The 17,084-nt window shown below is 38.8% G+C and overlaps 1 protein-coding gene across 1 annotated transcript in view; it reads left to right on the top strand.

The window, feature by feature from the left end:
• The window catches only part of LOC140229805 (uncharacterized), a 39,006-nt gene extending 22,185 nt beyond the window's left edge, over positions 1-16,821 (top strand). Inside the window, exon 9 of the mRNA XM_072310038.1 lies at positions 16,739-16,821. Coding sequence (XP_072166139.1) covers positions 16,739-16,821 — 83 coding nt within the window. The remainder of the gene's footprint in view (positions 1-16,738) is intronic.
• Positions 16,822-17,084: the final 263 nt, after the last annotated feature.

Raw genomic sequence — 17,084 nt, 5'->3', positions numbered from 1 at the left:
GCCAGGAGAACTTGGGAAATTAGGCCTACAGCTCTTCATCCTACCTGACCGCACCATTTTGTCGATAAAACTCATGTAAATGACAATATTTTAAAAAAAAGAATAACAAAGTATTGAAATATCGATTCCAAATGAATTGTACCGAACAATATATGTATACATATGTGTGTATTATATACATATCATGAATTAATGAAATAAACGACCACATCTCTTACCAGAAGAATAATAAGTAGGTCGTATTGTATGTATGTATATATAATGTAACAAAATAAGTCAAACCAGTTATTAATCCTTTCCTAATTTTTAGACGAAGGCTCCGTATCTTACGTAGAGTTATGGAAGCTGGCACACTACAAATCTACAGAGGATTACGTGTCGAAAATACATGAAGTGTGCAGCATACTGCAGAACGGTCATGTAGGACACGAAAACAAAGGCGAAACTATTTCAGGGAACGACCTGTACAGCGAGCTTTGTACGTGGAAAGAGAGTGACAGCTCATCAGAATATCAGAAGGATCTACTTTTGGCAGTGTTGAAGGCAAATGGGCTAGAGGACGCTGTTCATCATATCAGACGTCAGTATACTTATACAATGTACTTCATATTTCCCGTTTGTTTCTTCTTTTGACATTATCGTTGACAAATTACAATTTCTATTTTCGTATCGGAACTGACCCGGAAAGGGTCCGTTGGGGTCACACCCCGATCCGGGTCGCAATATTTTTTCCCCAGTATGGGAAAGTCACTAGTGACAAGGAATGGGGTCACATAACCGATATGACCCCATTCAGAGTCATGAATTGAGTCAGGGTGACCCCATTCCGGGTCCTCATGACCAAATTCCAAGTCATTTTGACCCGGAACAGGCGACCCTAACGGACCCGGTTCCGGGTCGGTTCTGACCCGGATTTTTTTAGTGTAAGATTCACAGTACTATATCAAAATATGATGATATCGAGGAGCGCAGTCCTTTGGGACATGCGCTTATTATTAGCTTCATAGCAGACACTTAAAGGGACTGGGGAGGAGTGTTCGGTTGTGCAAAGCATGCAAAAGAGAAGGTGTTTTGGGTATAAAATGACAGGTAGATATGTAACGTAACATGTGTCAAAATATCTTGGAAATCGGAATCTTCTCCAATGTTTTAAAAAGCGAAAAACAAAACATACTTTTCTGGAAAAAGATTCTTCGATACGATGGCGATACGTACTAGTATTTGAATTGCGGAATGGCTGCTTGTTGACTGCGAACATCAAGCCAACTTACAGCGAAATCAAGCCAACATGCCGATCGAGTGCAGTGAGCTGCGGAACTACTAGTATTATAAAATGGGTTAAAGAATGTAGCCAATAGGAAGCGCTGAAATGAGTCACATGTGCTTTGGCTACTCAGTCCCATTGCACTGCGTGTAAAGCCCGCCGCACACTACACGATTTTGCCCCGATTCACCGGTCTTAAGACCTTAAGACTGGAAGTGTGACGTCACAGTCTTGCCATTTTCTAGTCGTACGACTGGGTCTTAGCGCCAGTCGTAGAGATTTGACATGTTGAATCTCTACGACCAGTCGTGAGCTTTCAGCCATTCACAAAGCAGCAAAATGCAAGCGCACGCAGTGCGCACTGCGCGCGCTTTACAGTCGGGTCGTATAGTGTGCGGTGTCCGGTCGTACGACTGGTCTTAAGACCCAGCTTGGCTTAAGACTTTAAGACCAGTCGGATCGTGTAGTGTGCGGTGGCCTTTAAATCCTATTGCCGATCGTCTGTGCGCGCGGCGGCTCCTTTGAATTGCATGCATACGCGCTGTCAATCCTGTAAACAACTTCTAGTTCGGACTACCGGCCGGCCGGCCTTTCTTCCCTTTTGCATAACATGTGTGGCGTACGTATCATAGGTACAGTGTACAGTAGACCAAGCGCTGTGGGACCGGACGCGTACATGGAGTCACTTTGAAGGGCAAATCCAACGATTTAGCAGGTTAATTCTCACGCCGTTTTCAGAGTATGTTGTCTAGTAGGCCTATATGAGGAGTCTATATCAAGTCTTTAAGGTAAAGGGTGCATATTCTATGTAAAATGAGTAAGTTTTCATGCGGGAACTTAAGTGTCCGGAAACCCAACCCCCCATCATAATTTAACTGTATGTGCGGGATTTCCGAGTGCGACGTGCGTAAATGTTTGGGACGAACATCTTCGGACGTCTTGACCCACAAGGGTACGTGAAAAACGCTGAAAAATGCTGTTAGTTTTCGAATTTTCGACCCATTTTATAAAACAAATGATGCACAGGATTATTTCGTGGCGTTAGTGGAGGCGTAGCTCACTCTCGGGTATTAGTCCGGGAGCCAGCGGGGGTCAGCCTAGCTGAAAAGGTTACCAATTTTTATGTGTATAGCAATTTAGTACATATGCCCCTGAGTATGGAAATGCACGTCTGGCTGGTCATCGGTGGTGGGTGTGGCCAGGAGGACCACAAAAAGGACCCCCCAAAATTAGCCTAGCCTAGCTAGCCTAGCCTAGCTGGAAAAGTAACCCCTTGAAAACCACTGGAACTTGTTCGTTACACTTACAGGATAAATGAATGACCATTGCCAGACGTTTTAAGTGGTGGGGGTAGCCGCCAGACGCCCTCAAAGACCCAACTTTTTCCAGCTAGGCTAGCCTAGCTGAAAAAGTAACCTAATGAAACCCACTGGAACTTGTTCGTTACACTTACAGGATAAATGAATGACCATTGCCAGACATTTTAAGTGGTGGGGGTAGCCGCCAGACGCCCTCAAAGACCCAATTTTACCAGCTAGACTAGCCTACACGGGAAAAACTACCTCCTGAAACCCACTGGAACTTGTTCTTGTGATACACTCAAAGGATAATTGAATGATTGTGGCCAGACAATAGCCGCCAGACGCCCCAAAGACCAAACTCTTACCAGCTAGGCTAGCCTAGCTGAAAATTAGGAAAGTAACCCCATGAAACCCACTGGAACTTGTTCTTACACTTACAGAATAAATGCATGACCGTTGCCAGACGCTTAAAGTGGTGGGGCGACCCAATTTTACCAGCTGTAAGGTTCACATATTTCAGAAATGATAGCAGTGTAATTCCATAACAATACCGCTTGCTTGCGAGGTCACCTGACTATAATCTATGCATGCCTTATTCTTTTGTTCTGCTTCCTTGAGCCCCAACTCATGCATTCTTATGGTGACTCTCCCATGTCATCATCCTTGTTCATTGCAATTTGTTCTATTTTTTGAAAATATTCTTATTCTTCATCCCAGTTATCACAAATTCTGAAACTCTGTCCTCAGTATAACTAATACATAGTTGTACAAATGTAAAAATCTGAGAATCACCCGGCGGTTTCCTTTAATGGGGGAGTTTCTTGAGCGCAAAGGGAAACATGCTTTGAAATATCAATAGGGCAAGTGTTGAGACGAAATACTGTAGAAATATGAGAATATACAGTGCTGTGGTGTTGGTAGAAGAAATAGGGTATGTGTATTTGTCCTCAGTGATAACCAAAAAACTTATTTTGAAAGAATAGTAGACATCAAAAAAGAATTGCCCAATCAAACATGTCGGGATTTTTCTTAAACATCAGTGTTCTCATTTTCTTTGCAGTGTAAAACAAAACCAAAAAAAAAAAAAAACCAGGCCCGGGTACAGTATCCGGATGGAAATTGGTGGGATGGCCGTAAACCCGCGGGTATTATAACATACTGACGTGAAAAAAAGAAAAAAAAAAAAACAAGACTAAAAACTACTTTCTTTCTGTGCCCTGCGGAGAAATATTCATCAATTGCATCTTGGAAATGATGAAAATTACAACTTTTGATGAAATTGTGTCCTACAGTATCTCTTCCTATATGAAGGTTTTTTTTTTTTTATAATTAAGTTTCTTTCCTCCATGACCATGATAAAACAAACCCCTGATGATTAAAACAAAAGACAATCAAAACTTGGCAAATGAACTCTTTGGACATTAGCAAAAGGGAATATATTAACAATTTGTGAAAACACTTTATACAATTTATTGTCTAATACTCCATCAAGCTCATAAAAAATACAATTCTACTGCAACAAGAAATCCATTCAGTAAGACTCGTCCTCGGTGTACATAGCTTAAAATGCCAACTTTTTAAAGATAATGCCCCAGCTCTTAAATTTACTTTAAAAAGGGGAAGTAAAGCTCAACACCTTTGGCCTATGACTTTTTAGGTATACCGTATCACCTTACGGTTGAGGAGATGGGTAAAGAAAAATTGTTAACGAAATAAAAACTTATAGGAACATGCTTCACATGACCTCACCGTTTTCTTCTCTTAAGAAAGAAACAAAATCTGAAAATTGTTCAAGAGTGTTTTTGAACATAGTACATTGCAAAAGCAGAAAAATTCAGTGTTTTTAAGAAACATAACTCACAACAACAAGGAATTCCTGTCGTGTCTAGTATTGCACGTTTTTGGTTTGGAGGGTTTTGGATGCTAATATTTCAAGACAAGTTTATGCTCCGGCACTTCAATGAACTTAAATGTAAAGTAATGATCAACCTCTCTTGCCAAAAAACTCAACATTTGCTGTTCTGCAGTAAAGCATATGACAGAAACATATGAGAAACATGTCTAAAATTCATATGAATAAGCTCACAGCAACAACAAAAATATTATGTTATCTATCAACTAATACTGCATGTACATAGTTTCGAGGGATTAAGATGCAAAATGTTATGACAAAAGCCCCTACCTGGCTACCAGCAATTAAACATCCTTCAACTTCTTTAGCAAATGAGCTTATGTGTATCATCTTCTTGTTGAGAAGACGAAGATGAGTAATGATAAAATAACCAAACTATCAACTTTCCTTATAAACATGTTTTACATGAAATCATTATTGCCTTCTCGTAACGAAATTGAAAAAAAACAGAACATCTGAAATTGTTCAAAATCGCTTCTTGATAACGATGAAAGCAAAGGAAACTTAGTGTTTGTAGCCACTATGACACGTGTCTACAGATTTGTCATGCTCATAAGAAACGTAACTCACAGGAATATAATTTCATACAGTAAGTACTTGGTTTGGAGGATATTTAGATGCCAACTTTTCAAGAATAATACTCCAGCACTGACATTAACTGATGAAAAAAAAAAAAGGAATGTTCAGCTTCTTTATCCAATTAGCTCATAGGTAATTCCTTGTAGTTGAAAATGCATTGGGGTAAGTTGTTACACCACTCAATTCTCCAGACCCAGTGCGTTTTCAAAAACTTTTCACAGGTGTGGCCAATAAACAATCAAACATCACGTGTTGCTGCTTTCACCAAAAGACAGCCAAAACACGCTTCTTTCAACCACATACTCATCACTTACTGGAGAAGAATGGATTTGGTGTAATAAAGAAAAATCGAATTTTTCAAAATTTTACTCGGAGAGGTAAAAAAGTGTTTTTTGGACCTACCTTCTACATGTGATGTCCAGGCAACGCCAGATTTCGCATGCAGAGATCGTTGGCTATACGTTTGATTTGATATTACTTGTATAACGCCATCTTTTGATCATAATAGAGAAAATGACAGTGTAACAACTTGCCCGTGTAACAACTAGACCCGGTCTCCCCTACATTGTTTTGAGGGTGCAATCTTGGAACTTTGGGTGCTGCTTTGTACCCGCAAGAAAGGGTGAAAGTTACAACCTCGGGAGCAACTTTGCCCCCTTGAAAAAGGGGCAACCTCGTACCTTTAGGTGCAACTTTATGCCCGAAGGATGCAAGAATGTACCCTCTCTTGAGGGTGCAATCTTGTGCCTTATTGGTATGATGTTGCACCTATGTGGTGCTTATTTGCTCCATGATTGCTGCAAAATTGCTCCTTTAAAGGAGCAAGTCAGTGTCACTGCCTGCTCCTTTATAGGGGCAATATTGCCCATCATCTCAAGGTGCAACTTAGCATCACATAATCGGGTACGATTTAGTTCCTTAACTACTCTAAACCTTGAATAGTGCGAACTGGTGTCAGCCTATTTGCTCAGTACCGGTATATAACTTATGTTGTTGTTGCACTCTGCAAAGTAAATAGGATTAGTGTAACTTGGATCTTGTGAATCATGAAATGTGTGTGCGTGTGGAATTTGTGAGTTGTGAAAATGTTAATGTAAAAGTTAACTTAGTTGTGTTTGAATAATATACTGAAACCAAAAGTTTACCCAATTGCCTTTTCAATAAGGTGAGCACTACTATCGAACAGTTAACCTTCTCGGCAAGAGTATCCACCTGCATGAAGGAAGAAGTGAAAATACGATATGCAGTTGTCTGGATACGTTTTATTCAAAACGTTCTTGAATGCGTACTTATTCACATAATCTATAAGAATAACATATGCTTCTTACCAGTACTCAAAGCCTCTAAAACGAGAGCATGCTTCTTACACTTCTAAAGTATACACCATATCTTAAAAACAAAATGTAAGAGGATTTAAGAAGCTGTTTGTATGCATTCAAACGAATCCATATTTCTATCTAAAATCTAAAACGTGTCTTGTAAAAGGGGAATTCGTTTTATAATGACGATGCCAATTGTCTTAAAGTCCTTATCACGACATGTCTTGGAGTTCACGCTTATTGAAAACATGAGATTCTTGGCACGTATAGATTACAACTATGGTTTAAAGAGTTAACTGAGATACGCATACCGTATACAGCCGGTATACGGGCATTTCGATGAAAACATTTAAATACACGGTACTGTAAATAATATGAAAATCAAACTTGATACCAGCCCTTATCGGCAACCAATAGAGACTATGGAGGACTGCAGTTATAATTGTGTTAAGATATTGTTTTGGGTAATACACGCATGCCGACTGATTTGGGATCAATTCGAGTCCCTCGAGCTGAGATTCCGGAACTGCAATGAGCAAACCATCATTATGCATAACAAAGTGACTGAGAATAATGCATGCACCAGTTTCTGTTTCGTTGTTCTATACACAGAAAGTTGTTTCGTTTTCCAATCCTGTGCAGGCACACAGAGATTTACACAATTCAATCATCTTTGGCTATAACGCTATGGTCGCGTGCAAAATGAATGCAGCTTATCTAACTTAACCTGTAGTTACTGAATAGGGGACTACTGTATATTCAATTTATACATTATTAATCGGATGATAGAACCTGTCAAAGAGTAAATTGCGGATATCATATACCATTGTCAAATTCACTTTCTGTTCTATACATAGTATCAATGTAATGTTATGAACCACTTCAGCATTACCATCGTTATTTCCCTGAAACGGCTGCATTTGTATGAGCGGGAAGAGTTTGGCATCATACATAGCAAGAGTCGTGACTACAAAACTAAATACATGTATTATACAAGGTTTTAGGACAATTTGAATCATGCCCCCCCCCCCCCAAAAAAAAAAAAACAACAACAACAACAACAAACAAACAAACAAACAAACAAACACAAAAAAAAACAACAACTTAGTGAAATGTTGTACAATGTATGCCCTACTTCCATTAACCTATATGATCTTTGACCTTTGAATACATGGCCCGCAATTTTTCACCGAATAGGCATTTGGATGCATAGGTATTATAATAAAAGAAAAAATGCTTTAGGAAAAAAAATACATTTAACCACTTCAGAAATGATTATGGAACAAATAGCAAAATATTGACACGTTCACTTCCGTAATGACATGACAGAAAACTTTCCTCACCGAATCGTTCTGCCGTAATTCATGAGCAAGTCATGGATATAATACTTAGTTCGATTAAAAGTATACATTGAGTTATTGCAAAAGTATCTAATGAAAAGTATGCTTCAGAACTAGTATCATTGTCATTAAAATTTTATTCTGTAACACTATAATATAGAGCTATTGGTCCGCCATATTGCCTAACAAGTCGTTGTCCTCCTACCACGTTTGTTTAGCAAATAAGGCACAGAATTTAATTTTGCACTTGTTGCCAAAGACTCTAATCTTCTTTACCGCTATTCTCAGACATGTATGCTGGTGCTGTATGAATTAGAAACGGAAGCTTACAAATATTCACCATCTAACAAGGCAAAAGCGAAGTGATGTCTCGTCCACGTATCGACTTTGTGATTACAGATATTTTCAAATGGTATAGTTCATTGACTTTTTGACTGTTGACGTAGTCGGACTTCACCAATATTAACACTTGACAGCAATCATTAGATGATCTGTGGAGTGAATTTGGTGGTCATATAGCTCAAAAGTGTTGAAAGTTATTGAAAGAACACCAGAATACTATGTCGACAGTGTTTATCAGGTGAGATACAAACATAGAACAATTTCCAGTGGGTTTCAGGAGGTTACTTTTTCCAGCCTGGGCTATAGTCTAGCTGGTAAAATTGGGTCTTTGAGGGCATCCGGCGGCTACCCCCCACCCCCACTTCTTAAAACGTCTGGCAACGGCCATGCATATATCCTGTAAGTGTAAATAACAAGTTCCAGTGGGTTTCATTAGGTTATATTTTCAGCTAGGCTAGCCTAGCTGGAATAATTTGGGTCTTTAAGGGCGTCTGGCGGCTACCCCCCACCACTTAAAACGTCTGGCAATGGTCATGCATTTATCCTGTAAGTGTAACGAACAAGTTCCAGTGGGTTTCATTAGGTTACTTTTTCAGCTAGGCTAGCCTAGCTGGAAAAAGTTGGGTCTTTGAGGGCGTCTGGCGGCTACCCCCCACCACTTAAAACGTCTGGCAATGGTCATTCATTTATCCTGTAAGTGTAACGAACAAGTTCCAGTGGGTTTCATGAGGTTACTTTTTCAGCTAGGCTAGCCTAGCTGGAAAAAGTTGGGTCTTTGAGGGCGTCTGGCGGCTACCCCCCACCACTTAAAACGTCTGGCAATGGTCATTCATTTATCCTGTAGGCCCTAAGTCTAACGAACAAGTTCCAGTGGTTTTCATGAGGTTACTTTTTCAGCTAGGCTAGCCTAGCTGGAGTTGGGCCTTTAAGAGCGCAGCTAGGCTAGCCTAGCTGGAGTTGGGCCTTTAAGAGCGTCTGGCGGCTACCCCCCACCACTTAAAACGTCTGGCAATGGTCATTAATTTATCCTGTAAGTGTAATGAACAAGTTCCAGTTGTTTTCAAGGGGTTACTTTTCCAGCTGGGCTAGCCTAATTTTGAGGGGTCCTTTTTTTTGGCCCTCCTGGCCACACCCACCACCGATGACCAGCCAGACGTGCATTTCCATATTTAGGGGCATATGTACTAAATTGCTATATACATAAAAATTGGTAACCTTTTCAGCTAGGCTGACCCCCGTTGGCTCCCGGACTATATTTACAATGTAGTGCAACATGCACTCGGCTTCGCCTCGTGCATGTTTCACAATAATATTGTAAATACATGTACCCTCGAGTGCACTATACGCCTACACTAACGCATTCTATCCTGTGCATCATTTGTATACTAACATACACGTTACGTTAGTTAGAGCAAGCTAGCTCTGCTGACGGCTGGCTGTGCCTATGGGCGCGGCGGCGAGCGCTGGCCGCACTTCACTTGCCATAACTCGCATCATACACAGTGTGCAGTGCTTCTAAGCTCGAGCTGTACGATCTTTGCATGCATGCTGTGTATTTACGAGTGTATGAGTTCGCGTTGTGTTTTCATTTGATGAGAGCGCTATATAACCTAAAATCAAATGACTCCTAGATCCTCCGATTCTGATTCACATGTCCTTCTTCCAAGGTACTATGAGAGATAGTTCTATCGTCGGAAGACTCGGTAGGCTACGTATCCTAAAAGCCATCAAACTCCATTACAAGATTCTTCACTGAGAAGTACCGAAAGCGGGATAGGTGAACGCGGTACAGTACTACGTAGCCCGACCAGACGCGACGCCGGGCTATAATGCCCCAGTCACACAGTGCTTTACGATGGATTACGTCCGCCGCGGATAGATACGAATGAGTAGACGCAGGGGGACGCAGCGTGGACGCAGGCATCCGCAGGGACGTATGTAGACGTAACTGTCCGTAACTCATCCGTAAAGAAACGCAAAATGACGTCGCCGAACCTGCGAAATTTTGAAATGTTCAAAATTTCGCAGAGGGACGCCACGGACGCAAACTTACGCAAGTAACCGTAACCAAACGTAACTATCCGTAACTGAACGTAACTACCCGTGGCTTGGACGCAGACCATCCGCAAAAAAATTTACCCTCCGTCCGTTTGCGTTCGCTTACGTCCACCGTAAGTATCCGAAATTAACCGCAAGTTAACGTATCACAACAGTTTCGTCCGCTTACGGATATTTACGGACAGCTACGGATGTTGCGGACAATTACGTCCTTCGACTTTTTCCGTTTTCCACTCGCATGGGAACACACAGACTCGTGGGAAGGCACACTACTCCTGTTGCCAAGCTGCAGCGCCTTTACCTGAAGGAATGCTACAACACAGTCGGAGTGGTGGAGAGGCAGAACTGCATGGTCAAATTATGAAATTTCTCCCACAATTAATGGTCATTTTAAGTGGCACCCGTACCATATACTCATGACATTGGTTGACTCTTGGTGCTGAACTTTTTTTACTTGTACTCTTCGAATGTGTATTTTTCGGAAAAAAAAAGCAATATTTTGGGTAGGGGATGGGGTGATAGCATTTTATTCACTTTTCTGGCCGGGGAAGGTGTGGGACACGGGCAACTATTTAAAATGAGAACGAATTTATTTCTCTATAGTCTTACCCATGCACTTTACGCTCCATCGAATGTGTATTACATTTTTTTTATAATAATAATAATGATAATAATAATAATAATAATAATGATAATAATAATAATAATAATAATAATAATAATAACAATAATACACTGTAAAAAAAATAATAATAATGATAATAATAACAATAATAATAAAGGACGTTTATATTGCGCAGCTACTATGATAATATACTCTACTGTGCATTACAAAATGACATGCATACAAGAAATTCAAACAGAAAATACATTACTTCAAGGGATGACTTGATATTGTACTTGGGTGCGGGAGGGGTGTTTGAAAGTTCTGATGTCTTTTTTTTTCTTTAAATTTAATAAGCATTGCTTTATCATGAATATCTTCTTAACATAACCCAGTAAGTCATGAATATCGCTGAGCAACGACAGCGTAACCACAGTTTGTCTATTCCATGACTTCAAGTAATATTTTCTTACTCTAATGTTTAAAGGGAAGGTAAACCCAAAGAACAATGTGGATTGAGTGAAAGCAGCAACATTAGTAGAACACATCAGTGAAAGTTTGAGGAAAATCGGACAAGCGAGGCAAAAGTTATGAATTTTTATAGTTTTGGTGTTGGAACCGCTGGATGAGAAGACTACTAGAGGATATGACGTATGAGTGGACAACAATACAAAGAAAATATAAAGGAAATTCAACAAAAATTCACTTTTCTAGAATTATGAAAGAGCAACGGGCCAACCGCTTTCAGAAAGCGGGGGGAATAATTGCTACCCTTAACATATGTCAATATCAAGTTGATGGAATTTGTAATTTTCATGAAAAATGGATTTTTGCAGAATTTTCTTTATATTTTCTTGGTATTGTTGTCCACTCATACGTCGTAACCTCTAGTAGTCTCCTCATCCAGCGGTTCCAACATCAAAACTTTAAAAATTCATAACTTTTGCATCGATTGTCCGATTTTCTTCAAACTTTCACTAATGTGTTCTACTAATGTTGCTGCTTTCACTCAACTCACATTGCTCTTGGGGTTTATCTTCCCTTTAACTTTGTATTCTATTTGTGGTAAAGTGGTGTTATATGTGACCCTGCACCACAAAACACACAAAAAGTCGCCACACATGAAATTTTATTTAAGAACATGTTCTGAAAAAGCAGACTTTAAGCTTTAAAATGATGTATTACTCAAATCAAATGGACTCTCCTAACCTATCTAAATAGTGGAAAGAATGCACACACTTAGAAAAAGTGTAAACTGACAAAAGAGGCTCTGAAGTACAGTGTCTATTCAAGCGCTTAATTTTTATCAAGCCGTGCTGGTTGTGCGATGAATGGGACAAAAAACAGGATGGAAACCACCGGAGTAACAACAATGAGGGGATTATCAGATTAAACTGAAATTATTATTAATAATAATAATAATAATAATAATAATAATAATAACAATAACAACAATAATAATAATGATAATGATAATAATAATAGTAATGATAATGATAAGGCCTTATTTACCCAGGGTAGGCAAGTCAAGATCGGCTCGGTTGACCCATTTCACCTATTTTTAGTCCTCACACAAAATCAGTGTGTGCGACTTTTTGTTCGTTTTGTGATGCACGGTCACATAATTATATTCTTTACATTTATGACGTTTATTCATATTTGAGTTGCACAAACAAAATTCAAACCTCAAGTTCAAAATTTCATATATCTTTTACTATTGTGAAGCAAATTTTAAAGGATTACGATTTTTTCACAACTTGTACGTAATTCAATTTCAATTTTCCCCTGTGTACAATGTAAGACAGTCCAAAATGTGATAACCTTGCTGTCATAATAGACTGACTTAGCAGGAATCGTAAGAGAAAACCAAATTGTCCATAATTATTAATAACAATCTGTAACTATCCGTAACTATCCCAAAATATCCGCAACTCTCCGAAAGTGTTCAGAACTATTATGTTCCAATTCGTAAGAATATCTGCAAAGGGACGCAAGTATTCGCATCTGGTCGTATCTGTCCGTATCGCCCGCATTTTTTTGCCCGCATGTTTTGTACAAATTTCTGGTGACGGCAAAGGATCCGCTGGGGTCCGCGGAAAAAAAATGACTTTTTTGGACGTAACGCCGGACGCAGAGCATTATGTGACTGGGGCTTACAGCGACTGGGCTGTGCCTGTAGCTGTACGTAGAAACTTTTCCGGGTAAGGACACAGCCCAGTACGCAGTGTAGTAGCTGCCGTGCTTCGCACGGCGTCTGGTCGGGCTACGTAGAAAAAAAAAATCAACGAAATCTCAATTATTGATTACAATTACATGAAACACAAACGGGTTGTGTTATTACAACATGTACATGTAATTCAATACATATCTTAAACTTTTCATGCACATTGTCAGGAAATGCAATCTTCATGGCAACCCCCCCCCCTTTTTTAAGTTCTTCAAAGATTTGAAACACAAGTAGGCTAGAGAAGTACCAGGTACCAATAGCTACCATGTTATATCTAAACTTGCATTGGATGTAACCAATAGTTCATTTTTATTACCGGTACAACTTGTCATGTATTCGTAATTTCAAATGTGACTTAGTTGTAACATTTATTGTGGTTAGATATAATAGGTTAGAAAATTGGTCATTGGTATGGCTTAGGCCTACCTTTTTTCTGTATGAATAGGGTTAATTGGAATTATTTCACAGATGCACACAAAAATGTTGGGAATCAGATCATTTTCAGTCTTCTAGACTGAATAATGTGACACCTGTAATAGTCTAATAACTAATCCAACAATTTCTGAGGCTACCTTACACATTTTCTTATTCATCATGCAATGCAACCATGATACAATATGTCTTGTTCACCTACAAGGAGAAAAGACACAAGAAATAATCTGTTCAAGTCAATTATTTCCACATAGGCCAACAACATTCACTCAGTTTTATCTAGAACCCTGATTAGGTTTTTATCATCAGAACACATTTTTGTCTCAGGGGTAAATTGATGCTTAACAATTAGGCCTACACAGGTATAAATATCTTGTTCTGATATTTCAGTGAATAAAAATCTAACACATTTCTTATGTAGGGCTCGGGTTCGCTTAGCTCTCTAGCACTCATCACACTTAAAGCAAACTAGGGCAGCACACATGTGTTACTTGGAAGGAGTCCCCTGGCTAACTAACTTGTAGCCAGTTTATTCTACACATAGTTTGGCATGGGTTTACATGTAAATGTGGGTTGTAACAAATATTCATACACAAAATCAACATAACAAAACATGCAAATAAGGAAACAAAGGTTAAAACTAAATATTCATAATATGTAAATGTTGTGTAGGCGTGGGTGATTTAGGCATGATTTCAGTATTACAGGGAACAATGGGTGAGAAGTGAAAGAGTGGAAAATGTCATGTGATATGTGGTGTGTCTGTGATAGGTGGGATGCGTGGATGAATGTGGATGTGAATACTACTGTATGTGTGGGTTGACGTATTTATGTGTAGAGGGGTGGTACCTGTTATAACAGAAGGGGGGATACACTTATAATAAATGGTTCAAAGTAAATTCCTACACTTAAGTTATACTACCATGCATACATATACAAATTTCATGTGTACATATAAATTGCATGTGTACATGGGACCTACATTAGAAGTTGTGTGTACCAGGGTACACTGACCTTACATTTTCTTTTACTTTTGCATGTACCTTATATTTGCATTTGGTGTTGCATCATGAGCACAGGTTCTAATTGCAAATGTGCTACATGTATTTAGAAACTGCTCTCACAGTAATGTGATGTGATATACAATGTAGAGATAACAAATCTGTGCTGACGACTTGCATGTAGGCCTATATCTTTTAAATATGAAATGTCATAATAGAAATAGTTTTGTGGCAAAGATTGCCAATTTACACAGGTAAGGTAGTCATTTGCAAAAAAAAAAAAAAAAAAAAAAAAACACTGCTAAGCGTTCTGTCATTAGTCAATTTTGGCATCTACACATTATACTCCTATCATATTGAACAATTATGATAACAATAATATAACATGTAAATTAAAAAAACCTAACAAATGCAACCACTTTCAAATAACTTGCACATTTGCAGGGGAAAAAATTAAGTGAAAGTCCAAGAATCAATGTCACATGGTTCAATGACTTCAAGTATAAAGAACACTACTATTTCAGTGTGAAGACCTTCTACATATTGCATTGTCAAAACACATTCAGTTTAGGGTTTTAGCGTATACAATTATATCAGTAGAACATCATGTAAAGACCTACCAAAATGTATATTACAATGTATTTTTATATCTATGTGAATGAAAACTGAACATCTCATTTGAAGTACTTCCAACACATTTGTTTATCAAAATTCATACCTTTTTTTTGGCTATGAAATATAGATGCAATGAATATTACAAGGGCACAAACTCCATTTACCACAAAAATATTGTCCTCATAATAATGTGATTTGATAGAGTTATCACAAAATTATGTGCTGAAAAAGTGTCTTCCAAAATGCTGATGGACAATGCTACTGTGTAGGACCTGCTGTGCCACTTGAATGTAACACATGGCATGATATCAGTGATCACATAAATGATAATGAGGATAATAATCATTATGAAGATGATGATAGTAATAAAAACATTAGCAACAACAACAATAGTAATAATAGTAATAGTAATAATGATAATAACAACAATTAGAGCAATAATGAAATGTGTGAAAGGCCCTTTCAGTGATGTACACTGCTGTGCAAGACAGCCCTGCTTAAGTTCACTTTATAACACTGATGCAATATTTCATTGTAACGGAGTAATTGTAGCTTTTTACCACTGAAACACCTGGGAAACAAAGGGGGGGGGGGGAGACCAAATGAAAAAAAAAACACTATGTGCCTGGATATTGCAGCCCTTTCAGTTTCCAGTAACAGTTTAAGCACATGCAGTTTAGGAGTTTACAGGATTTATATTCCCTACAAGCCACATGGGGCAAGAACAAATTTTCTAGGCAATCAATTCACTGTTTCATTCTGATTCACACATTTGAGTACTAACATGTTGTTACCTCACAGAAAAGACAGAAATAGAGAGTTCAGAGATATAAATGTAGTGTCATATCAGTTATCATTGCCATCACATGAATGTAGTCTATGATTGGAATTGACGTTATTCATGTTCAATGTGAATTTATCAGAATCCCCAACAATCCTGGTACAAAGGTGCAGCTTTTTCATTACTAACATGTCTTTTGCTATTATACACAATGAAGGCATAAATTGACAGTAGGCCTACAGGAAGAGCTGGTGTCAGAGCTTTAATCATTGCCATCACTTGGATGCACTCAACATAATTATGATATCGAAGTCATCCAAGTTCAGTTTTCAAACATTTGCCAGCCACAAAGAAGAACATGAGAGGGATGTCACTGGCTTCATGGAGCCAAGTACTAGGAGCTGGGAGGGCTGGTTCTGATTGATGAGAGGGGATGTCACTGGATTCACTGGGCTTGGTGGCAGGGAGGGCTGGTCTCCACTGGCGAGATGGATGTCACAGGTCTCACCGAGGTGCGTAGCCTAGAAGAGGCAGTCTTATTTGGCGAGAGGGGGTGTCACTGGCTTCAACAACCTGGATATCTGGGATGGCACTTGGATGTGATGCTAGCTGTTCCACTGCAATAGAGGCCAACAAGCACATTCTATTGCTCTCTCATCTAATGACTGAATGTTGGTAGTAACTACTACACATTTGCAATGAAAAATTATTTTACTACACCTTGAAATTTGTACTCATATAGACTCAATTAACTATTCAGTATTAAACATAGTAAATATTCTCTTTAAAGACTATCATTCAAGCAATGACAAGTTTAGTACTGATGAAAGTAATTATGTTAGATGCTGAAAGTCTAATGAAAATAGCCCACTTTATTTATGATATTTACATAAAAATTCCCAAATATGCATGCCAAAAGGACATCTTCATCATCTAACATGTTGTCTTCTAACATCTGCCCAGGCTCTGATAAAATCAATATCTATCAGCACTCTCACCAGGTTTTGATCCACTTCAACTTGACCCAAGTCCTTTCCTCGGAGTAGCATTTTCCTCCACAACTAATTGGAGAAGGCAACAGCATTCACGAACATGTCCTTTTTCCATTTCACAGGGGCATCTGGACTGGAGTTCATCTGTATATCAGACACAACGAAAGGCATTAACACTGACTTACAATTAGGATAGTCCCATTAGTTCTTCACCAATCTGTAAATTTAGTCTCAGAACTTGCTATCCCATTTATATCAGTGTAGAGTCTACCAGGTAGCTATATCTTGTAGTGCTCACATATATGTAACAGAGAAAA

This window comes from Diadema setosum, chromosome 6 (genome assembly GCF_964275005.1).
Source record: "Diadema setosum chromosome 6, eeDiaSeto1, whole genome shotgun sequence".
Lineage (NCBI taxonomy): Eukaryota > Metazoa > Echinodermata > Echinoidea > Diadematoida > Diadematidae > Diadema > Diadema setosum.
The sequence above is the reverse complement of the archived record's forward strand: the minus strand, read 5'-3'. Positions and strand labels throughout refer to the sequence as shown.